Raw genomic sequence first — 26,684 nt, 5'->3', positions numbered from 1 at the left:
AGACAAACTTGAGATCATGACATTTGGATAGAATGGTTGAAAAAGTGATTATAAATATCAGTATTGATAGATATGTACCAGGTATGACACTATGTATAGGCAGAATAGGTGGATATATCTAAAATATTATGTGAGTATCACTTAAGCTCCCTTTGGAATGAATACCACTGTGTTCTCTTTTGTCTTAAGGATGCAAAATTGGAAGGAACTATATAGTTCATCAAACTTAACCACTACCTGAAGTTTTAATGCCCTTTATAAAACTCTTAGGTTTACTTATTTTCCAACTTTACTTCAGACGAATCTTAAAGTGAAAGGGTGGAAGAATTCAGAGATCTAACACCTGGAAAAGGGACAGCAGACCCATACAAGTAAAGAAAAGGGTCCAAAAAAGTTAAGTGGGATACTTGTACTATGCACCAAACAGGGTTGCTGCCATTTGTAGACACAAAAGGCACCTTCAGCTTAGAGAAAAGGTCATGATGTTTTCCCTGTTCCTACAGTTTCTCTTACCAGATACCAGCCTCTCCTTCCCCTCCCCCAACATTCAGCCATCTTTGGAAGTGGGAAATTTAGTTGAAAGGTTATGTACCTGCTTTCCTTCTTCTCCAGGCTTTCCAGGGGATCCGTCTAAGCCTCGCTCTCCCTGACAAAACAAAAGACACACAACTGACAATGTTGTAACAAAGGACATAATTCAGTAACCATATGATTTCAAATCAATATAATGAACATCTCTTAAGCACTATGTCCACAGCGCTGTCCCAGGTGCTGGAGGAGACAAAAAATTTAGATAACATATGGCCTCTGCCCTGAACAACTTCATCGTCTAGGAGTCACTCTAGTCTATTACAATGTCATTTCAAAAAAAAAAAAAAGGCATGTTACTCTTTCTTCAGTATTTTAAGAAGACCCAATGTGGGGGCTATCTCACTTGGCACTCTATATCTTAGGAAACTGTCTTTAGGAATTGCTTTATCTCAAAGGTTCATTAACCTGCAGCCTGGTTCTTAGCCTCTTCTATATCTCCACTACTGACTATAAAAGGTTTGATGGGGGGTAGGGGTGAGGTTGCAGATATCCTTTTCTTTGCCTGACCTTGGAAGTTTTCAAGTTCCTACAAGTTTTATTAGCTTAAGTGAAGCCACCCCATTAGTGAACCTGAGCAGAGGTTTTCACTTATAAATGATTTTACTAGACATTACTAGTAGAAAGATGATCAAATGAGCTTATATAGGATGTAATTGCCTAGATACAGATGAGGTGACTCTGATCCCCAAATTCCCTCAATATAGTAATAATAAATTGATATAACTTCCTGAAAAAACTGCACCATTCCAATCTAAAGAGCATCAGGACTTAGCCTTGATATGCTGTGTGAGGAGAATGACCTGAGACCTGGCTTATCCTTTCCCAAACCCACCTTCACATTCCTTTTTACTCCCAATGTAGTTCCTGTGGCTTTCTATAGTCAGGGCTTTCAGATATTATCATTACCTCACAAAAGAAAATGTCCATCTATCAAAAGTAAGGGAAGAACCAATGACTCCCTATTAATTCTAGGATCAAATGCAAACTCTTTTGTTAGGCATTTAAAGTCTTTCAAAAAATAGCTCCAATCTACCTTTCAAAGTTTATTATACACTAATCCCCTTCATGCATTCTTTGCTCCTGACAAACTGTCCTTCTTGATTTTGCTCACAATGTTCTATCTCCTGACTCTGCACCTTTCCATGGGTTGTCCGTCCTCCATACCTAGAATGCATTCTGTCCCCACCTTTGCTTTCTATAACTGATCATTTTATTCAAAGCTCAGCTCATAAATCATGAGACTCTTTCTGATTCTCCTACCTGCTAGTGTCTCCTCTCCAAAAATTACCTTGCATATATTCATATACTCAAATATACTTTTTGTATTTCATACATACTCATATTTATATGTTATCTCCTCTGAAAGAATGTAAGTTCCTTGAGGGGAAAAATAAGTTCATTTTTGTCTTTGTACCTCCAGGGCCCAGCACATAGTGTTGTTTAATAAATGCTCATTTACAGGTGGAGCCAAGATTGTGGAGAAAAGCCAGGAAGTTGCCTGAGGTCTCCCCAGTATCCCTCAGAAACATTAAATTAAGCCTCTAAATGGATTCTGAAGTGACAGAACCTACAAAAACACAGCACAAAACATTTTTTCCAGCTCAAGATAACTTCAAGAGAGGTCTGTCTCACTTGGGTAAAAGGGAAGTGCAGCCGAGTGCAGAATGTGTCCAGGCAAGCCAGAAGAAGACTCTTAGCCACAGAACAGATCAGCAAATGAGGACTCTTGGTCCTGGCTCAGAAGGCCAGATGTGAGGCCTCCAGCCCCAGTGCAAAAGGCAAACTGCCAGCCCTAGAACCAAGGGCACAATAGGTATGACTAGGCCAGGGCAACTCAGAACAAAGGGCAAGCTGCCAGCACCTGAGGCCCTGGTCTAGAAAGTCAGTGACCAGGCCCCCAGCACAAGAAGCTTGGGACAATGCCCCTTGTGCCCCAGGAGCAGAGCTTGAAAGCCAAAAAAGGCTAAAAATGAGCAAAAAAAACCCCAAAACAAAACAGAAAAAACCTCTGACCATGGAAAGCTACTATAGCCATAGAGAGAATCAAAACATACTCATAAAAGGACAATAATGTCAACATACCTACACATGAAAACTCAAAGGGGCATATAAATTGGTCTCAAGCCCAAAAAGCCATTTTGGAAGAGCTCAAGAAGGATTTTAAAAATCAAATAAGAGAGGTAGAAGAAACATTGAGAAAAGAAATGAGAAGTATGTAAGAGAGAATCAATAGCTTGGAAAAGGAAGGACAAAAATTGAATGTAGAAAACAATTTCTTAAAAAAATAGAATTGGCCAAATGAGGGGAAAAAAATCCAATAAAGAAAACAACTCCTTAAAAAGTAGAATTGGCCAAATGGAAAAGGAGGTACAAAAGCTAACTGAAGAAAATAATTCCTTAAACATTAGAATTGATCCTATGAGACATCAAGAATCAGTCAGGCAAAATAAAAAAGAACGAAAAAATAGAAGAAAATGTAAAATACCTCATTGAAAGAGCAACTGACCTGGAAAATAGACCTAGGAAAGACAATTTAAGAATTATTGGATTACCTGAAAGCCATGATAAAAAAAGAGCCAGAACAGCATCTTTCAAGAAATTATCAAGGAAAACTACCTTGATATCCTAGAAGCAGAGGGTAAAATAGTCATTGAAAGAATCCACTAATCATCTTCTGAAAGATATACCAAAATGAAATTCCAAGGAATATTGTAGCCAAATTCCAGAACTATCAGTTTAAAGAGAAAATACTACAAGCAGCCAGAAAGAAACAATTCAAATATCAAGAATCCATAGTCAGGGTCACACAGGACTTAGAAGCTCCTACATTAAAGGACTGGAGGACTTGGAATATGATATTCCAAAAGGCAAAGGAGCTTGGATTATAATCAAGAATCACCTACCCAGCAAAATTGAGCATAATCTTTCAGGGGAAAAGATGGATATTCAATGAAGTAGGGGATTTTCAAATTTTTCTGATGAAAAGAACAGAGCTGAACAGAAAATTTGTTGAGAAACATAAAAAGGTAAACAGGAAAGAACAAAGAAACATGGTATTGAATAAGGTTAAATTGTTTACAACTCTATATGGGAAGATGACACTTGTAACTCTTGAGAACTGTATCTCTATTAGTGTAGTTAGAAGGAGTATATATACGCAGAGGATATGGGTTGACTTTGATGTGATGATATAAAAAGATTAAGAGGTGAAAAAATTAAGTGGGAGAAGAAGAAAGTGGGGCAGAACAGGGCAAATGACATCAAATGAAGAGGTACAAAAGATTTATTACAGTAAAGGGAAAGAAGGGAGGGGGTGAGCATCATTTGAACCTTACTCTCACTAGATCTGGCTCAAAGAGGGAATACATACATACTCAGTAGGGTATAGAAATTTATCTTACCCTATAGGGAAGTAGGTGGGGAAAAGGGAAAGAAAAGGAAGGGGGGGCTGATAGAAGAGAGGGCAGATTGAGGGAGGCAGTGGTTAGATGCAAAAAAAAAACTGGTAAGGAAAGATAGGATGAAAAGACAGAGTAAAGTATAAACAGAGGGGAAAAGAGGATGGAGGGAAAAACACAGCTAGTAATCATAACTGTGAATGTGAATGGGATGAACTCTCCCATAAAACAGAAGTAGATGGCAAAGTGGATTAAAAACCAGAATTCTACGATATGTTGTTTATAAGAAACACATTTGAGGCAGAGAGAAACACACAGCGTAAAGGTAAAAGGCTGGAAGCAGAATAAATTATGCTTCAGCTGAAGTAAAAAAAAAAGTGAGGTAGAAATCATGATCTCAGACAAAGCAAAAGCAAAAATAGATCTAATTAAAAGAGATAAGGAAGGAAATTACATCTTGCTAAAAGGTACCATAAACAATGAAGTCATATCAATACTAAACATAAATGCACCAAGTGATACAGCATCCAAATTTTTAGAGGAGAAGTGAGTTATAGGAAGAAATAGACTAAGAAATTATACTACTGGGTGACCTCAACCTCCCCCTCTCAGAACTGGATAAATCTAACCACAAAATAAACAAGAAAGTAAGGAGGTGAATAGAATCTTAGAAAAGTTAGATATGACAGACCTCTAGAGAAAACTGAATGGGGATAGAAAGGAATATACCCTTTTTCTCAGTGGTACATGGCACCTATGCAAAAACTGACCATGTATTAGGGCATAAAATCCTCACAATCAAATGCAGAAAGGCAGAAATATTAAATGCCTCCTTTTCAGATCATGATGCAATAAAAATTACATGTAATAAAGGGCCATGGAAAGATAGACTAAAAATTATTTAGAAACTAAATAACCTAATACTAAAGAATGAGTGGGTCAAACAACAAATCATAGAAATAATCAATAATTTCATTAAAGAGAATGACAATAAAGAGACAACATACCAAAACTTATGGGATGCAGCAGTACTTAGGGGAAACTTTTGTATCTCTAAATGCTTACATGAATAAAATAGAGAAGGAACAGATCAATGAATTGGGCATGCAACTAAAAAAAAGCTAGAAAAAGGACAAATTTAAAATCTCCAATTAAATGCTAAATTAAAAATTCTGAAAATCAAAGCAGAAATTAATAAAATTGAAAGTAAGAAAACTATTCTACTAATAAATAAAACTAAGAACTGGTTTTATGAAAAAAAAATAAAACAGATAAACTTTGGTTAATTTGATTTAGAAAAAAAAAGAAGAAAACCAAATTACCCATATCAAAAAATGAAAAGGGTGAATTCACCACCAATGATGAGGAAATTAAAGTAATAATTGCATACTAAATAACTGTACACCAATAAATCTAATAATGTAAGTGAAATGGATGAATATTTACAAAAATAGAAATTGCCCTGATAAAGAGAAGTGGATATAAAATACTTAAATAACCCTGTTTTAGAAAAAAGAAATTGAACAAGTCATCAAGGAAATCCCTAAGAACAAATCTCCACTTCCAGATGGATTTACAAATGAATTCTACCAAACATTTAAAGAACAATTAATTTCAATATTACATAAACTATTTGGAAAAATAGCTGGAGTCCTACCAAATTCTTTTTTTTTTTGACACAAATATGGTGCTAATACCTAAAACTGGAAGAGCCAAAACAGAGAAAGAAAATTATAGACTGATTTCCCTAATGAATATTGATAACAAAAATTTTAAATAAGATATTAGCAAAGAGATTGCAGCAATTTATTACCAGGAAAATTCGCTATGACCAGGTGGGATTTATGCCAGGAATGCAGGAATGGTTCAACATTAGGAAAAGTATCAGCATAATTGACCACATTAATAACAAAGCTAACAGAAATCATATGATTACCTCAATAGATGCAGAAAAAGCTTTTGATAAAATACAGCACCCATTTCTATTAAAAAACACTAGAAAGCATAGAAAAAATGGAGTTTTCCTTCAAATGATATCTAAAATCATCAGCAAGCATTAGATATATTAGGGATAAGCTGGCAACCTACCCAATAATATGAGGGGTGAAACAAGGATGCCCATTATCACCACTATTATTTAATATTTTACTAAAAAAATTAGCTTTAGCAATAAAGGAGGAAAAAGAAAATTAAGGATTTAGAGTAAGCAATGAGGAAACAAAGCTATCACACTTTGCAGATTATATGATGGTGTACTTAGAGAATCCTAGAGAATCAACTAAAAAAGCACTTGAAACAAATAAATTTAACAAAGTTGCAGGATATAAAATAAACCACCCAAATCATCATCATTTCTATAAATTACCAACAGAACAGCAGCAAGAAATAGAAAGAGAAATTCCATTTAAAATAACTGTAGACAATATAAAACATTTGGGAGTCTACCTGTCAAGACAAACCCAGGAACTATATGAACACAATTACAAAACAAAACACTTTTTCACATGAATAAAGTTAGATCTAAATAATTAGAAAAAACATCAGTTGCTCATGGGTAGGCCAAGTTAATATAATAAAAATGACAATTCTACGTAAGTTACTTTACTTATTTAGTGCCATACCAATTAACCTACCAGAAACTATTTTATAGAGCTAGAAAAAATAATACCAAAATTCATCTGGTAGAAGAAAAGGTCAAGAATATCAAGGGAATTAATAAAAAATGCAAAGGAAGGTGGCCTAGCCATACCAGACCTAAAACTATATTATAAAGTGGCAACCATCAAACTATTTAGTACTGGCTAAGAAACAAAGTATTAGATCAGTGGAATAGGTTACGTACACAAGACACAGTAATAAATGACTGTAGTAATCTTCTTTTTGATAAACTCAAAGACTCTAGTTTCTGGGATAAGAACTCACTATTTGACAAAAAACTGTTGGGAAAACTAGAAAATATCATGGCAAAAACTAGGCATAGACCAACATCTCACACTGTATACCAAGATAAAGTCAAAATGAGTACAATTTAGACATAAAGAATGATATCATAAGCAAATTAAGAGAGCAAGAAATAGTTTACCTGTCACATCTATGGAAAAGGGGAGAATTTATGATCAATCAAGAGATAGAGAACATTATGAAATACAAAATGGATAATTTTGATTACATTAAATTAAAGTTTTTGCACAAATAAAGCCAATGTAACCAAGATTAGAAGGGACGCAGAAAACTGTTAAACTATTTTTACAGCCAGTGTCTCTGATAAAGGCCTCATTTCTAAAATAGAGAACTGTATCAAATTTATAATACAAGTCATTCCCCAATTGATAAATTGTCAAATAATATTAACAGGAAGTTTTCAGATGAAGAAATTAAAGTTATCTATGGTCATATGAAAAAATGCTCTAAGTCACTCTGATTAGAGAAATGCAAATTAAAACAATTCTGAGGTACCACCTCATACCTATCAGATAGTCTAATGTGACAGAAAAGGGAAATGATAAATATTGGAGATGTGACAAAAGCAGAACACTGATGCTCCATTGGTGGAGTTACAAACTGATTCAGGCATTCTGAAGAGCAATTTGGAGCTATGCCCAAAGAGCTATAAAACTGTGCATACCCTTTGATCCAGCAATACCACTATTAGGTCTGTATCCCAGAAAGATCATAAAACAAAAGGAAAAGGACCCACATGTACAAAAATATTTATAGCAGCTCTTTTTGTGGTGGCAAAGAATTGGAAATTGAAGGTGTACCCATTGATTGAGGAATAGCCGAACAAGTTGTGGCATATGAATGTAATGGAATACTATTGTGCAATAAGAAATGATGAGCAGGTATATTTCAGAAAAACCTGGACAGCCTTACATGAACTGAAGCTGGGTGAAGTGAGCAGAACCAGGAGAACATTGTACACACTAACAGCAACATTGTGTGATGATCAATTGTGATAGACTTAGCTCTTTTAAGTAATAGAATGATCCGAGACAATTCCAAAAGACTCACATAGGAAAATGCTATCCACATCCAGAGAAAGAACCATAAAGTTTGAATGCATATCAAAGCATATATTTTCACTTTTTTTGTTTGCTTTTGTATTTTTCTTTCTTGTGTTTTTTTTCCCCTTTTATTCTGATTCTTCTTTCGCAACATGACTGATGTGGAAATACGTTTAATATGATTGTACATGTGTAACCTATATCAGATTGTTTGCTGTCTTGGGGAAAGGGGAGTGGGGAGAGGGGAGGGAGAAAAATTTGGAACTCAGAATCTTATAAATGTGAATGTTGAAAACTGTCTTCACATGTAATTGGAAAAAATAAAACACTACTATGTGGAAAAACTAAAATAATAAAAACACGTATTGGGGAAAGAAAAACAAATGCTCATTTAATAATTGATTTTGGTAGATGCTAGAAAAAAATATGTTTATATTGGAGAATTGGGGATGGAGAAGAGGTTTTTGGCAGCCAATAAATGTTTCTTGAGCATTTAGCCCATATCGTGTTGGAGGCCGATGTAGGATATGAAGAGGGAGATTGAAGTCCCCCTCCCCGCTCCCTTAAACGTTGTCCCATTATGACTTCTGAGACCCATTGAGTTCAGTGAAATATCTCATTGGAGCACTGAGGCCTAATGTACAAATATCTTACATTTTGATTATGCTTGTTGAGAGTCTTGGTCTCAGTGTCAGATTATCTGGGTTCTAATTTTAGCTGAGTCACTCACTTTCTATAGGAATCAATTTTTTTCACCTCTTTAGATCTGTTTCCTTTTCTATAAAGTTAGAGAAACATCACAATGTTGTGGATAGAACACTGGTTTTGGGAGTCAGGAGACAGGGTTCAAATCCTAGCCATGCCAACTTTCTACCTGTGTGACCTTATGCCTATGTCACATCGTCTCTCTGAAATTCAGTCTCACTCCTTCGTAAAATGAAAAGCTTTCAAGTAGATGAGCTCTCAACTCCCTTCAAGGTCTGAATCTTCTGATTTGTGATTTATGATTTGTCATTAAGCAAGTTTAAATTTGGACATGCTGCATGTTAGATCACTCAAAGAGAAGACACATGACTAAAAACAGGATATACAAAGGTAAAGTAAAATACTATTAACCATAGAATGTTAGGGAACTTAAGAACACATATTAGATATGGAAGTGATCTTAGCAATCATCTTATCCAATGGTGACATTTTGTAGACAAGTCAGCTGAGGGCAAAGAACAGAAGTAGTCACATAGTTAGAACAGAGCCAGGGGCTTGAACACAAGTCATTAGATTTTAAGCCCAGTGTTCTTTCCACTACTTTATGCACAGAGGTTGGTCCTATTATTATGAAGCAGTCTTCCAACCATTATACTGGTATCCCAGTATAATGCATTGAGCTTGAATTCAAAATATGTGACAGTTTTTCCCCCAAAAAATTAAATTTTAAGGTCTTTGCCAGATACTTCCTAGTGTGAAGTGACCATGAATTCTTTTTTTAATGTGCATTTATTTTTTCTGAAATGAATCAATGACATACATGTGTGTATATGTATGCATGTATGTGCATGTGTGTGTGTATGTGTATAAAAGCACAATCGTCCTGAGTTCAAATCTGGCCTCAGACACTTACTAGCTCTGCGACTCTGGGCAAGTCACTTAAACCTGTTTGCCTCAATTTTCTCATCTGTAAAATGAGGTGGGGAAGGAAATGGCAAACCACTCCAGTATCTCTGCCAAGAAAACTCCAAATGGGGTCACAAAGAGTCTGACAAAACTGAAAATGACTGAACAACAACATATATATATGCTTGCGTGTATATTACATATATGTATATATATATGAAATACAAACACAAACACATATATGTATACATACAAGATCTATCTTGTAACTTTCAAACTGTCTTGCTTGGTTGTGTTTTCTTCTGAATTCCCTTCTACGCTCCTCTGTGCATTTAAAAAAATACTTAATTCTCATTTCTTTTTTTTTTTTTATCTTTTTGGCAATACCATCACTAGCTCTTCTTCCCCCCACTAAAGAAAAGTGAAAAACACAATCCTTGTGTCAACTAAAGAAAAAGAAAATCCACATAGTGGCCATGTCCAAAAACACATGTCTCATTCTGCATCACGAGGCCCCCATCCCTTTGTCAAGAGGTGGGTACCATGCTTCACCATGTGATCGTGGGTTCCTAAAGGCTATGCCAATACGGTATGAGCTCTGGTAGGTCCTATCAAGCTAAAAGGATGATTTCAAGACAGGCCTAGCCCCCAATTTCTTTTGGTCGCCTGAAAGACTAGCCTGGCTAAAAGTAAGAAAGCTTATAACCAATAGGCTGGCCACCAATTTTTTTTCTATGGTAAATAATATAAAAAAATCTATCGAGGTGTGGATGGGCTGTGATTTACTTCCATCCAAGGAACATTCCTACCAATGGAACTATGGATCTTGTGTAGAATTAAAGAAAGAAGAATGAATGGGATTAGTTGTCAAAGCCAGACATTAGGAATGACATTTTAATCTACAGAGGTTTATCTAACCTCATGACTCTAATATAAAGTGTGTTTTTTAAACAAACAGATCCAAATTCATTCCCTTTCAGGAAGCTCTTATTTTATCTAGTCTGCCCAGAGGCTGACACACTTTGGAGTGTCTAGGAATCTTAAAAAAAGTACTAGCCAAGGTAAGTTAGGGCACAATAATAATATTAAAAATAGCATTCTGGAATTTACAGTGTTTTTCTCCTAATAACATAGGCTTATATAATATATAAATATATATCATATGTATATATTATATAAAAATTTAAAATGTGAAAATGTAAAAAAGAAATAATATTTTGTTTAAAATTTAAAAAAAGAATATAGGCAAATAGTTCCCCATTTAAATAGTTCCCCATTAAATATCCCCATTTAAGAGATATTGAAATAGAGTTTCAGAGCAGTGGAGTTATTTGCCTGGGTTCATAAAGATTTTATTAGCCAGCACTCCAACCTCTAACTTCTGACAAGAATAAAACTTTCTCCACTAGAGCACAGTGCTACTTATAAAAGTGAGTCTGCAACCAGGTGACTGGCTGGAAGTTTAGAAAAGGGGAAGCATTTTGGCTCTAGAGGTTGGTGACGGGACAGTCAAGACAATCCAAAAGAGACAGAAGCAAAGGGCTTATCTATTTAAGGCAGGGATTCAGTCAGGCAGCAAGACAACCACAGCATCTAAGGACAGGGACAGAATCAGAGTCAAAGGCTAAAGCAATAAGTCAGTGAAATGGAAAACACGGCTGGTTCTGCACTGAGGTGAGGGAGAAGCTACAGAACTGTCATCAGTTAGCGGCATTGCTCCACTTCTGAGGTAGCAGGAAGGGATTGCATTATGCTTGTATATGGAAGGTAGAGGAAAGTCTCTCATTGTAATTTACTGGAATACTTAACTGGGGAGTCCAAGTTGGTTTTTTTTTTCTCTCTCTCTGTAGAGGATTTAAATTATTTACAGAGTTGGACCAAGACTCCACCTAGAGTGGACTTCACCACTTGGGAAGGGTGCCCTGTCTGTTTTCCAGGGAGAATATTTCTTTGATGTGGACATATCTCTGTTTCTTCTCCCAGGAACACTAATGGAAAAGAGACCACAAGGGATCATCCTGAGTCTTCACAACTCCCTTTGGCAGGTGTCTAATGTCTTGTGGTAGTCCTTTTTACTGCCCCTTGGAGGCAAAGAATCATTATTCAAATATAGCCTGAACTTGTGATAAGGAGAATTTCTGAAGATAGCTTTGGCCATTTCTCATACATTTCTGATTCTAAGACTCTGCTCCATCATCCTCTAGGTTGTTTCAAGAGCCTCAAAAGTACAGTTGGCTCCAACTGACTTGTGACTTCAAAGGAAGGAAACTTTTTCATCAGAGGTACACCATGGACTCTGGTGGCATCTCTCAAAGAGGACCCTCAAAAGTATTTTGGGCTATGTTGGTCTAACAGGAAAAAAGGGGTAAACTCCAGAGGTTGCTACTTTAAAAGGAACAACACTTATTTGGATGGATAAATTCTGATATTTTGTAAACACACACACACACACAAAATAAACAAAAATGCACAGACACATGCACATAAACACATATACCAAGCTCATTACTTACTATTCCTACTAGGAAACAAAAATGATTGGCATTGTTTTCTCTAAGAACCATGCAGTTCAACAAAGATTCTGTTGCCTCAATATCATATACTGATATCACATATAACCTAGATGTTACCTCATACAACTCCAATGCCATGTTTGAAGGTAGATGACATCATAAAGTGATAATTTTAGTAATTATTATCCCTTAAACAGACTTAATCAATCAATCAATAAACATTTATTAAGTGCCTATTATGTGCCAGGCATGGTCTGTGTTATGGCTTCTCTGGTTGATCATGTTGGTAATGAATCTTTAATTCCTTCAATATAGTAAAGAGAAAAATAAAACAACACAAGGTTTGGTTGGAATCAAGGGAGATCAGGGTTCAAAGCCCAGTTATGACAATAACTTGCTACATAACTATGGGAAAGTCAACCAGACTTTCCAACCGTTTGTTTTCTCAATACAAAATGGAAATTCACAAGAATACTTGTACTATGCATATTGTTCAAAGGTAGGCACTTTGTAGACTGATATAGTATTTATTTTCAGCAAATATTAACTCCTGCCATACTCAAGGCACTATGCCAGGTGCTGGGAGTAATACAATGATAAAAGTAAACCATTCGTGCCCTCAAAGAGTTTACCATCTAGTAAAGGAGAAAAGACACACATACCGATAAATGTAATATCAACTTAAATTCTAGTCAATGCATGAGAGAAGTAAAAATTACTATGAAATCAGATACAGGAAAAAAAATATCACTTCCCCCAGAGGGGTCATTACAGAATAGGAAAGGCACTGAATTTGGAGACTGAAAACCTGGGTACAAATCTGAGATCTATTCCTTAATATTAGCTTACATTTCTATGATACTTAAACGTCTACAAATCTTTTTTCATCACAATCCTATTAGTCTTAGGTTTTCTTCACCACAGACCTATTAGTCAAGAAACATTTTTAAAAAGTTAAAACATAGTCCCTGTTCTCAAGAGGATCAAAAACTATTTGGGAAGACAACATGCAAACAGCTATGTACAAACAAGTCATAAATTGGAAAGACATGAAGTACAAATACAAGGTATATGGTGTGACTAAGGCATAGAGACTGAGTTGCCTATTTTCACATTACAACTAAGTAGCAGAAACAGAACTTAAAAATCAGTTCCTCTGACTCCAAATCTCATGATTCTCTTCCACTGTATCATGTTCTCTAAGAGGCCTTGGACAAGTCTTTTCCCTTCCTTGAGTTATTAAATAGAGGAGGGGAATTTCAACTACATGATTCCTAAAGGCTCCTCCAGCTATAAATCTTTCAAGAAAATGAATCGTGAAGGATTCATGGAAAATGAATCAGCTTGGCTTAGAAAAATGGGTAGGCTCTCCAGGCAGAAATGTGATGGAGGTGTTACGGAGGCACCAGAGAATCACATGTAATTGGATATCACAGCATGTTGTTTTCTGAACCCAGATACTATTCTAATTGCTTGTCAAGGCTTGATCTTATGACAGCATTTTAACCCGTAGAAATTGATTTAACCTTAAGTCACCAATATGCAGCTGATGGGCTATTTGCAAAATGGATTCTTGCTCCAATTTAAACTGAAAACTAATCTATCCCTCTCAGGGTCAAAAATACCATTATAAATGGGCCAGTGTGGTGGCTGAATTTACATAAGATTCATCATATTTGAGAAGAGTTCTGGCTCACAGAGTCAAAGGGCACTCTATACTCAATGTAGATGACCTAGACAGTGCATTTTTCTGTAGCTTCTTCCATGGTAAGGAGTGTCTCCTCACCATGGGCAAAGTGGTCATTTAGCAATGAAAGTGAGAGAAAATCCATATTGGCCATGTGAAAAATATGGTAGTACTGGAAAGAACATTAGATGGCAGTCAGAAGACTTGGGGTTATCTGGTCCATGCTCTGCAGCTAATTAGTTTTGTGACCTCTAGCAAATTATTCAGCTTCTCTAAGACTTGCTTTCCTCATTTCTAAAATGACACAGATAAACTAGATGGCCTCTAAGGTCCCTTTTAGGTATAACATTCTATATTCATTCATGAGCATCAAAATGAGATTCTGCATGTGAATGCAGTTTGGAAATTATAAAGTACTATACAAATGTACCAGACCGCTTGCTGTTTGTCCTTTGTTCTTGAAGAAGACCATGACATCAGGAAGGTGATGCCATGACTTGCAAGTGAATTGGATTTAAGTGAGGGAAGGCTTTGCAAAGTCACCAGCCTCACTCTCTCCTCCAGAGGCATCTGGGTCCAGTGGCCAGATATAAATCAGGATGACTAAAGATGGCCCTGGATACAGAGGAAGACCTTGGCATTTTTAAGCCAAGGTCTTTCCCAGGACTCAGTTTGACTGAGGCAACACCCATTCAATGATTAAGGCTAGGTAAGAAATGAGGCAAAAAAATGGCCTATTTTACCTAGTTTTAAAAAAAAATCAATTTGGGAAGGGAAAACCCTCAGGGTTTCTGGCCAAAACAGAAACAATTGCTATTTACACTCACTCTGAGCCATCAGAGCCCGAACAATCACCTGGTGAGGCTTGTAGTGGGACCTACTATTGGCCAATCTATGACAGCCAGAGTGATTTGGGTTTAAGGTGTGGCCCTTAAGAAAGAAATCTAGCCTATAAACCCCTAGATATCTTGCAAGGTTCAAGATTTACATTCCTTTGGGCAGAACACCAGCAGGTAAGGGTATGATTACCCATGAGAACAGAAGAAGAGGAGGGAGAAGAGAGAAGGAAGGAAGGAAGGAAGAAAGGAAAGGAAGGGAAGGAAAGAAGGAAGGCAGGAAGGAAGGAAGGAAGGAAGGAAGGAAGGAAGGAAGGAAGGAAGGAAGGAAGGGAGGGAGGGAGGGAGGGAGGGAGGGAGGAGGAAGGAGCTGTGTTGCCAACTGGAAATGGCCAGTTGTGTCCTCAGTGGGGCAACTACAACTACTCACAGGTTGTTGTTTGTTCTTCATTTTTTGAAGAGGACCCCATGACATTGTGAAGGTGATGCCATGACTTATAAGTATACTGAATTTAAGTGAGGGAGGGCTGTGCAAAGTAACCAGCCTCACTCTTTCCTCCTGAGCTACCTGAGTCCAGTGGAACGATATAGATCAGGATGACTGGAGACAGCCCTACCAGACTGGTAGGGGAAAGGAAACAAGTACCTTCTAGATGTAAGGCACTGTGCTTAGTGCTTAACAATTATTAGCTCACTTGTTAATAACTGTGAATTGGTGGTAGTAAAAGCAATGGTAGGGCTCAAATAAATGTCTCCTGACTCTTAATCTGATGACCTTTCCAGCAATCTCCATTGCTTGGCATGACTTTAGCCAGAGTCCAAAGCAGCTAAGTCCCTAATCCTTAAGATCAGTACCTACGTTGAGGACTTGGGTTTTGTAAAGTTTTATAAAGTAAAGTTGTGGGTTTTGTAAAGTAAAATTTGTGTTCTCAACAAGCAAAAATGATAGGGTCTGGAATAAGGGATTGGAGCCAGAATTCAAGAGGACCTGATTTGGAGTTCATTTCTTTCATTTCATAGCTGTGTGTCCTCAGGCAAATCAATTAACCATTCTGACCCTCAGTTTACTCACCTGTAAGAAGGAGCTGAACTAGATGACCATTAATGTCCCTTCTACCATTAAACCTATGATTTAGACAAATAAAATCCTACAACTGTGACATCAGAAAGTTAAACAGCATCGTGCTTCAGAAATCTTAGAACTGGTAGTCCAAATGCCTCCTATAGGCCCATTCTCCCTGAATTGTGGATCATGGCCAGTAGAGGGAGCTCGGATACAAGAAAATTATCTGAAGCATGCATTAAGAGCATTTCCCTAGAAACTAGAGAGGGTCCTTACCTGTGACTCAATTGATCTTTGGATCATTTGATTTATAGCTAGAGGAAGAACAGCAGATCTGAATCCTTTCTAGAGTTTAAGAGTGAAGAGGGGATGGATTCTACCAGAAACATGGAGTTATGGCAGGCCAGAGACTTAACATGTATCTGGAGCTTCTGAGCCCTCTAGAATTCATATTTTACATCCATTGTCCCCTCTTCATCTCACATCAGTCCTAGAAGGCAGGTCGGGTAGATTTGCCTAGTCCTATTTGCCAGAGCCAACAAGGATGTGGCTTTTTAGGAGATGGAAGAGCTAAAAAGGCAGGGTGGTATAGTGGAAAGAATGCTGACTTTGGAATCAGGAGGTCTGTATTTGAACACCACCATAGATGTCTGCCAGCTCTGTGACCATGTAGAAAGTCACAGCTTTTCAGAGACTCAGTTTTTTATCTCTTAACATTAGGGATAATATTTACATTACCTACCTCGCAAGGGTATTATTATAGGGAAAATGGTTATCAAAATTTGATATGCTATAGAAATAAGAATTATTATTGCTATAACCAAAGAATTATAGAGTTGAAAGAATTATAGAGTTGAAAGAATGGTTTCTAAGAAACAATGTTGGAAGAGATGTTACCAATCATCCAGTATGCTGCCTGATTTTACAGAGAAGGAAATTGAGGCTGAGAGGGCAAGGAGGGGGATTTGTCCAAGGCTACCCATTGAGTCAACAGTAAATTTTTTAATACAATTCTAATTTCCTAAGTCTCTTTCATTTAATTTTTTTTTCCTTCTACCTGATGTCGCCTTTCTCTAACCCACTCATTTGATATTAAAACAAAACAAAACAAAAACCTGAAGCCCAAAAGAGTCAAGTGATTTGTCTAAGGTCACAGTGCTTATCAGCAGAAAAAATAAAAACTAGAATCATAAGTTTTGAAGCAAGGCACACTAATCAGGATCCCATAGATACTGAGATTCTAAGGAATTAGAGACATGAAGAACCAGAGAACTCATCTAGTCAAAGGAACTCTAAAGGGAAGGGAATAAGCATTTATGTAACACCTAGTTTGGGCCAGGCCCTGGGCTAGGTGCTTTTCAAATATTATCTCATTTGATCCTTATAATAAACCTGTGATGTAGGTGCCATTATTATCTCCTACACTACAGTTGAGGAAAGTGAGGCAACAGGTTAAGTGACTTGCCCAGGGTCAAATAGGTAACGAGTAGTTGAAGTTAGCTTCTCTGATTACAGCCTTAGGGCTCAATCCACTATTCCATTTAGCTGGCTCTAAGTACTTTACATTAGAATCCAAGGCGCCCTCCCTATTCCTAGTCAAGTCAATATCAAGTAAATAAGCACTTAATAAGTGACCTGAGTTCAAATCTGCCCTCAGACACTTAGTAGCTGTGTGACCCTGGACAAGTCACATAGCCCGGTTTGCTTCAGTTTCCTCATTGATAAAATGAGCTCAAGAAGGAAATGGCAAACCTCTCCAATATCTGTAAAGAAAACTCCAAATGGGGTCACAGAGAGTCAGATAGGAATCAACAACATAATAGCAAGTGCCTATTATGCACCAAGGTCTGTGCTAAAGGCTTAGGATAAGGCAAAAAGAAAGATAAAAATAGCCCCTGCCCTCAAGGAGCTCACAGTCTAATAAACTTGAGTCCAGTGTTTTTTTTTTTTCTTTCATTATACCACTCAATAAAGGTTGGAGATACACTGTTGAAGAAAGAATGAATTCCAATTTCTATGGCTGATAGGTACGATGTGCTAAGTTTATTTTCCCTTGAAATGTTAATTGAATGTGGCCCTCTGCTCCATTACCTTGTGCAGCCTGATATAGCATAAGCAGCTGCTGTACCGGCCCCCTGGGGTGGCTCCCTATCAGCAGGGGCCACCACTGATTAAGAGGCTGAATACAGTTAATTAATTTATCCAACTGCTCAGGGACACTGAAGGAGGGAGCAAGTAAAACGAGTAAATTAGGTTGATCAGCAATAGAAGAGCCTGCATGGCCGAGTCTAAAGCCATACCCAAATCTGTAGATTCAGCAACTCAAGCAAGGAAATGGGAATTATCATTAAGATTCCATCTCCCAGCTCTGTATCTTTTCCACTGCTGACTTCCATGCCTGGAACACCCACCCTCCTAATCTCTGCCTCCTGGCTGCCCTGGTTTCCTTTAAGACTCAATTCAAATGTCACATTCAGCAAAGGTTTTTCCCAGTAATATCCTTCCCATTTCCACTGCTAGTGCCATTCCTTGGAAATTACCTCCCATTTATAATAAATATACAATAAGTAAAGTGTATATATGTGTATATATATATACACACTGTATATTATATATATACATGTGTATATATATATGTATACACACACATATATATATCAGACACATAAATTGGAATTTGTTCATCATTTTTATATATGTATATAATATATAAATATACATGATACATGTATAATATATATGCTTTATGCACAGTTATTTGTACATTGTCTGCCTCATTTAAGTATGAGCTCCTTGAGGTCAGGGAGGCTGTTTTTGCCTTTCACAGTTGCCCCAGTGCTCAGCAGAATGTAAGACACATTGTTGTTGTTTTGTTATTCAGTTGTTTTTCAGTCCTGTCTGATTCTTCGTGACTCCATTTGGGTTTTCTTGGCAATGATACTGGAGTGGTTTGCCATTTCCTTTTCCAGCTCATTTTACAGATGAAGAAACTGAGCCAAACACAGTTAAGTGACTCGCTCAGGGTCATATAGGTAGTCAGTGTCAGAGGCCAGGTTTGAACTCAGGAAGATGAATCTTCCTGATTGTAGGCTCCCTACTCTATCCACTGAGCCACCTAGCTGCCAGGCATATAGTAAGCCCTTAAATATTGTTTGTCTGGATTAGATGTTCATTACTTAGCTAGTAGCAAGTTATATGGCACTGTCTGAGTTATTTCATTTCCTTGGGCCTCAGTTTCCTCGTTTGCAAAATGATGGATCTGGAATGGATGATCTATAAAGTCTCTTCTAGCTATATTCTTCTGTGTTTGAGCAGTTTATGTCCCCATTGACATACTAGTTCAGACATTCCAGGTTAAGATTCTTTCCAGCATTAATATTCCACATTTCGAGGATACATCCAGTCCTAACATGCTTGTTTTCTTTTCTCATATTCTGATGTCCCTTCCAACTATAAGACTGCAGTAATCACTGAGCTCAGCATTGCGTGGCTAAACAAAACCTTAAGTATTTCAGGCTTTAAACAAGGAGTTTTAGAAAGCTTATTTTAAAAAAGCCCTTAACAGCAGGAGAACATCAAGCTGCATTTTAAAAGTAATATTTTGATGGGAGCTGCATCAATGAATTGAATGACTGTAGATTAAATTCCTTTTACAATATAAGTGGTTTTCAAAAGGTAGAGAGAAGTGATGCTATAAGCAAAGGGCAGAGGCATTGTATAACAGCCCAGGTGTCTGCTCTCCACTATCCTCTTCATTTAGCCAAATTTAACCAATCTTTAAAGACCCAGCTAAAGTCTTCACCTTCCTTCTCCTTGACTCTACAATGAAGAAATCTCAGGCCTTCCCTGTCAACAGTTAATGTCGCCCTCCTTTGAATTCACAGGACTCAGCATCTGTTCTATTCACAGCCTCAGAATTTTGGAGTTTGAAGGAGTCTAAGGAAGAATGCAATCAACCACATCCCTGTAAAGAGGAAAAACAGTCTCTGTGAGCTCATAGGCTTATAGATTCAGAGCAGGAAGGAAATCTCAGAGGCCATCCAGCCCAACCTTCTCATCTCTCAAATGGGGAAACAGAGGCTTAGACAGTCTGCGTGACTTTGCCCAAGTTCACTCAAGTAATAAGCATCAAGATCGGAACACAAATCTTCTGACTCACTTTAGAAAATCATCCAGAGATGTGTAAATCTTTACCACTGTGGCATCCCATTAGACTTTTGGCCAACTCTAATCGTCAGGAAGTTTTCCTTTGTAAAGAGAAGAAATCTTACTCTTTATAACTTCCTCCAACTGAGCCTTGTTCTGCCCCTTGGGGCCAAGTACAATGTGTTTAATCCTTCTCCCACAGTGACAACCCTTCAAATACTAAACCCTCTATTCCTTCTCGAGAACTTATTTTATGGCATGGTTTTGTGCCCCCTCACAATCCACGCTACATTCCTCTGGAAGTTTTCTAGCTTGTTAAAGTCCTTAAAATGGGATGCCCAGAACTGAGTATAACCTAGATTCATACTGAGTTTGCCATCCATTAAAACCTTCAGATCCTTTTTTTGCATAAGCTTGTCCAGCCCCAAATCTTGCATACTATATTTTATATAGTTGATCATTGAGACCCAAGTGTAAGGCTTTAAATTTATCCCTATTAAATTCTACCTTATGAGGTTTGGTTCATTATTCTAACCTGTTAAGATCTTTTGAGATCCTAACTCTAAGATCCATTTTAGCTGTCCTCTACAGCTTTTTGTTATCCAGAAATTTAATAAGCAGGCCATCAATGCCTTCATCCATGACTTGATAAATTTTTTTTTTAAAAGTCAGTTAAAAGTTTTTAAATAAGTTACATTTAGACTTTATTTTTTATACACCCTGATGGCTTCAACTACCCCATTCAATATAGATGATTACCAAATACTTATCTATCTCTAGCCCTGACCCCTAACCCTATATCTCAATACATATCTCTTAATGGTAACTCAACAGACAGGAGTTCTAGATCCTGCTACATTAATTAATTGGGCAAGTGACTTCCCTTTTCAAAGCTTATGTTTATTCATGTGTAAAATAGGGGTGGGTTGACTAAAGGTATCTTCATATGCATTACTCTATGAGTCTATGAATTTTCTTTCTGACTCTCAAAGTGACTTTGAATTTTATGGTATACAGGGTCATCACAGAGAACTGATTTTGCTATGTAATCCCTGACATTTGCAGAGCACTTCATAGTTTTAAAAAGTGTTCCACAACCTGGTCTCAGTCAGCTTATCCAGTCTTATCCTCCTCCTCCACATGCACTCTGTTTTCTAAATTAGCCAGCTCTCTGATGCCTGATCTCATCCTGCCCTCTCTTCCCTCTCAGCCTTTTAACCTGCTGTGTCTCTCACATCAAAAATAGACAGCCCTCTACTGCTGAAGCCTTTATGTTTCTCTAAGATCCAACTAAGTTTCCAACTCTACTGCAAACCTGAGAATCCTCTGAGCATAGTGTTCTTTCCCCCTATTGATTTGTTTTCTCCTATGTACTGATCACAATCCAATTTCTATTATTATTATCCCTTAGGAGTAGTGATGTGTTTTGTCTTTTTTTTATTGCAAGAAAAACTGGTATCTAGAGCATTATAATTGCTCATATTTATAAAACACTTCTCCAATTACAAAATGTTTTCTTTACAACAATTTTGTGAAGTATACATGTGAGTATATGTATGTATGTATGTATGTATATACATACATGTGTATGTATGAATATATATAGATATGTGTGTGTGTGTTTATACACTATTTATACTTTACACACAAATATAGAGGATTGGAAAAGTGAGTTTCCTAATTTCCTTAATAAGCTTATAGAGTAGTGAGTCTTTGTTTGGAACTTGTGAAGGCTGAGTCCACTATAAATTTGTGTTACATAAGCTAAACTGGGCCCTCACTGCAGCACGGCAATCCTTCTGCAGCTCTCCAATCGATTATCCACCTCCCTAAAGTGACTTTTCCAAACCTTTTTAGCTCTGTTCAAACCACTCATACAGGATGTTCCAAAAGGCTTAAGTATTAATTACTTAAAAACACTAAGATTTTTGAGATATCTTGTATCTGAAAAAAAACTCTGAGGTCACTTGCAGAGAGGGCCCTCTTTTCTCCTCTTCATCTCACATCACTCAGACGACTTATAGACTTATCCTCTTTGCTCGTATTTCACATGAAAAGGTGATCCTTCTCTTTGCTAAGGCAAACTCCTCTAAACTGGTTTCCTTGTTGTTCCTTTAATGACATTCCTATCTCCTTACTCCTGATACTTTCACTGGCTGTCCTACATGCTTGGAACTCTCTCCACTTTTCCATCTCCTGGCTTCCTTCAAGTTTCACCTTCTGGAAGACTTTCCCAGTTTTCCTTAACATAGGTCCTTCTCCAACACCCTATATAAATCTTGTTTGTAATAGTCGTTTTCATGTTGTCTCTCCCATAATTGATGAAATTTATTTCTTTCTGCCTTTTTTTTTTTGCATCCTCAGGACTTATCACAGTGCCTGGAACATAGTAGGTATTGAATAAACGTTTGCTGATTAATTACCAATAGAGGGTGTGAACAAAACTTTTGGTGCTTACTGAAGGATTAGTTTCATTTGTAGAGGATGAACAGTTTGAGTCCAATACTTTTTTGGGTTGGACAACTTTGGGAGGAACCTTGACTTTGGAATGGAAACATGAGTTGGTTTGCTTGAGTTTATTAAGACATGGTAGAAAAAAATGTTGGCTATAGAGTTAGAAGATAAGGGTTTGAATACTGCTTCTGACATATTTTGTCAATGGGGCCTCAGGAAAATAACTTGACTATCTTGGGCCTCTGAGTGAGTGACCTTTTGGGTCATGGCCCAAAATTGCATTTAATTAGCATAAACACAGAGCATGGAGGACAGAGTTTGCAAGAGCTACAAGACAAACACACCCATACAAATACACATATATATGTGGAATTTTGCTTATTTTTAAAAATAAGGGCATTGAGGCTCTAGGATATTAAAATAATTTATACATGTCACATAATCATTAGGTGTCAGAGGAAAACTATTGTTGTCTCCAATGTATCATAATCTCTCTCTAGTAAATACATAATAAAAGTTTGTTGAATGAAAATATACAACTATGAATGAATGTGTAAAACCTTAAGTTTTCAGAGGGCCAGAACCATGTCTTTTCTGCCTTCTCATCTCCTCTAGAGGTAGCCCAAGTGTACTACATAATAGACATTTCCCAGCTAGTCAATTAATAAGCACGTATTATCTAAAAAAAGAATGAGGGAAAAAGAATTTAGACGTAAAAAGTAATATATTTGATCTTATTTTTACATTTTCATAAATTTTTATTTATGTATCTCCATTATGTTACATGTATTTTATTTACATGTGTTTACATGTATATTTATTTACATGTACATTTATATAGGCATTTTTGTCTGTTTATATAAATACTTCTTTTAAGTAAACTACAGTCTGAAGTTTATGATTTTATGGTATTCTTATTTTGTTCATTTGATAATTTTTGTTGAAGATTAAGTTTATTAAAATAATCTTTCAAAAGTACTCAGATTCAATTTTTTTACTCTGTCTATTTGTGACTATCCTATTATTTTTAGACTTGCTCTCTACAGGAAAGGTAGATGCAAACCTTGATGAAAGATGAACAAAATAAAAGCCAGACGAGAATCAACAGAGAGTAGGGATCTGCACCTGTTGAGGGCCCAAGGGTCTGGGCCACAAAAGGAATGGTCACTTGTTCTAAAGCAAGCAAGAAAAGTGTTTGGAAAAGATAATTGGTTCTAGGAAGACTTTGAACTTGGAGCTTTATATATGAAGCCACCAAATTAATCCAGCTTGGTGTCAGAAGAGAAAAAAGATATGTACTGTAGGCAATTAGCCTTAGTTATAGGATGGGGAAATTGGAGCTTAAGTAGAGTTTGGCCATAATGTCTTTGGTGCAAAACCCAGTCAAGACTGAAGAGTCAAACCATATGATCATCTGTGAAACACTAAAGTAGGTTCTCAGATATAATTTTTGCTGATCTTATTCCATACCCATAGGGAGGCTAAATGACACCAGGAAACACCCACTGACAAATCTGGCATTGGCTTTTCTTTTTCACTGACACAATACATATTTGATGAGCAGATCTGATTTTTTGCAAGGCCCCAAACACCAGGTCCAGGCTTTGAAATGATAAAATCACATTTACATATTGCACTAAAGTTCATAAAACCACTGGATGTTAGAGTAGAGAAGGACCTTAGACATCATCTTTTCCAACTCCCATATTTTATAGATGAGGAAAATAAAGAGAAAGATTAAGAACTGAGGTGATACAGTAAAAACTATTGTCCTCACTCAGATATCTGTTCATTCATTTGTTTGTTTATCCATACATCCATTCATTCAACATCTACTCTACAGAGGAAAGCATGTGATAGAAAGAACATAAATGTTGGAGTTAGAAAATCTGTGTTGAAGTTCCAGGTCCTCCATTTTCTAGTAGTAAAACATTGGATACGTCACTTCATCTCTCTCTGGTTTATTCATGTTTAAAAAGAGGAGTTTGAGGGGCAGCTAGGTGGCACAGTGGATAGAGCACTGGCCTTGCAGTCAGGAGGACCTGACTTCAAATCCTGACTCTGAGCAAACACCTGACACTAGTTGTGTGACCCTGGGCAAGTCACTTAACCCCAATTACCTCTCAAAAAAGAATAAATAAAGAGGAGTGAACTATCAGATTCAGGAGACCTGAGTTCAAATCTTACCTCTAATGCTTACTACCTGTGTAACTGAGTCATATATTCTGGAAGGGACTATTCATTTCTCCCTAGAGTTCTCATCATTTCCACCCAGCAACCAGTTAATCCATATTAGTGAGAATAAGATGCATGGTCAAATTTTCCTTTGTTTGATTCTTCATGTTTTAAAGAATAAAATTAGCATTAAGGCAAGTCGGGAAGTTATTAGCTGCTCTTCTTTTAGAAGTTAATTTGAAGTTTGGTTAATTGAAATCCTTTTCCACATATATACGTATTCATGTAGATGTACATATGTGTATACATACATACACACATGTACACATGTGTGTATACGTAATATTCCTGTGCTAGGTTTACGATTTGTTTCCCAAGCTCCTCATCCATTTCTTCATTCTGTCCAGATGGTCTGTATAGTTTGATGACAAAATTGCTTCAGCTTGATCTTAACCCAAATCCTTTCCTCCATGACTACCCCACTCATATTCTTGAATTTCTTCACAGGAATGGATTTTCTAAAGATGTAATGCTATTTTTGCCTTTTAATATTTGCACAGTACTTGGCACAATGCCTGACACACAGGCATTACATGAATACTTATTCTTTTTTCTTTCCCCTACCTTTTACCTATTTTGTTTCTTTTGAATAAGGTATACCCATGTGTAGCCACAGATTAGGCATGGGATTCATCCCATCAAGACTCAGTGATACCTATTAATTCAAATTTGACCCCTTGAACTAAGATTTCGAATTCTTCGTGCTTATTACCTAAATTTGAAGCATGTGAGTAGACTGAAATGAGGTCACGGGTTTTAATATTACCTTCTTTTTGGATCTGTCTCCTTCAAATTCTGGCTATCACAACTAGAGCCGCATTCCTCTCTCTCCATTTTGGCGACTCTCTATGTTGTCCATCTTGGGGGATAGCCAATAAACATTTGTTAAGTGCCTACTATGTGCCAGATGCTGTGCTACATACAAAAATACACACACCTATATGGATATATGGATATATATACATACACATATACATAGATACATATATGTATATATACATAAATGTGTGTGTGTGTATATATATGTATGAAAATGCAGTCTTCTCCATCCCCAATCTTTTGTTTAAAGCATTTTAGATTATATTTGCAAGATACTCAGCAAATATATTCTTATTACCCTTTGCTAGGTTTATTCTCTCTCTGGCCAAGATTCTGTTATCACTATATTGTAAGCTATGGTTCAGAAATCCATGTACCCTTCTCAGTCACCATCTTTTCAGATATTAGTTCATTTCCCAAATTATTTTTTTCTCTTCTGTACTCCCTTGCCTCCAATGACAAAAAAAGTTTTTAAAAAAAGTGAATAAAGCACAACTTATGTCTATCTTCTTGATCTCCTAAAGACCCTTCACAATTACTGCACAATTTTTAGGTTTCTTTCTGACAGTATAATTTCTGACCACATAAAACATTAAAAGTGGGTAGTGGTCATCCATTTTAATGTCTTAGAAATTTCTCAGCTATTGCTTGAATACATGCACCAGAATGTCTTCTCTATCACTGTTATTAGAGTTAACAAATAGCTGCTTCAATACCTTGACTAGAAAATAACCTATTTTCTTTTTTGTTCACTAGTTTTTCAATCATCTGACTCTCTGACTCCATTTGGGGTTTTCTTGGCAATGATACTGGAATGGTTTGCCATTTCCTTCTCCAGCTCATTTTACAGATGAGGAAACTGAGGCAAATAGGAATAAATGACTTGCCCAAGGTGACACAGCTAATAAATGTCTGAGGCCAGATTTGAGCTCAGGAAGATGAGTCTTCCTTACTCTAGGTCTGGCACTGGTATCCACTGGGCCACTTAACTGCTCAACGCACTATTAGTACTCTTTAATTCTTCCTCTGACCCTTACTAGATGATGGCATAGCTGATAGCTTTTGTGGCTCTCTACTATAGTATTCTTTGCAGGACAAATCTAAACATATTGTTGACCCTTTGTTTCTCTTCCTTCTCTGTGTAACATTTGTCTATTCTACAGGGTTCTAACAAGGTTCAAGCCTCCCCTTCTTCATGCCAGAACTGCACCCATCCCTACCAGCCACTGAAACATGGCTTTTGTTTCCTTTAGGAATGCTTCATTTTCCCCCAACTTAGAGTAGGGGGAAAATTCTTCAAGTTTCTTTACATTCCCTCCCAGGAAGA

General features: G+C 36.9%; 1 protein-coding gene across 1 annotated transcript in view; it reads right to left on the bottom strand.

Annotated features, from left to right (window-relative positions):
- Window positions 1-26,684, bottom strand: part of COL22A1 (collagen type XXII alpha 1 chain) — a 523,255-nt gene that overhangs the window by 251,785 nt on the left and 244,786 nt on the right. Inside the window, exon 16 of the mRNA XM_027845270.1 lies at window positions 593-646. Coding sequence (XP_027701071.1) covers window positions 593-646 — 54 coding nt within the window. The remainder of the gene's footprint in view (window positions 1-592; window positions 647-26,684) is intronic.

This window comes from Vombatus ursinus, unplaced genomic scaffold, assembly GCF_900497805.2.
Source record: "Vombatus ursinus unplaced genomic scaffold, bare-nosed wombat genome assembly UNPS02005236.1, whole genome shotgun sequence".
Classification (NCBI taxonomy): Eukaryota; Metazoa; Chordata; class Mammalia; order Diprotodontia; family Vombatidae; genus Vombatus; species Vombatus ursinus.
This window is presented reverse-complemented; position numbering and strand designations above follow the sequence as displayed.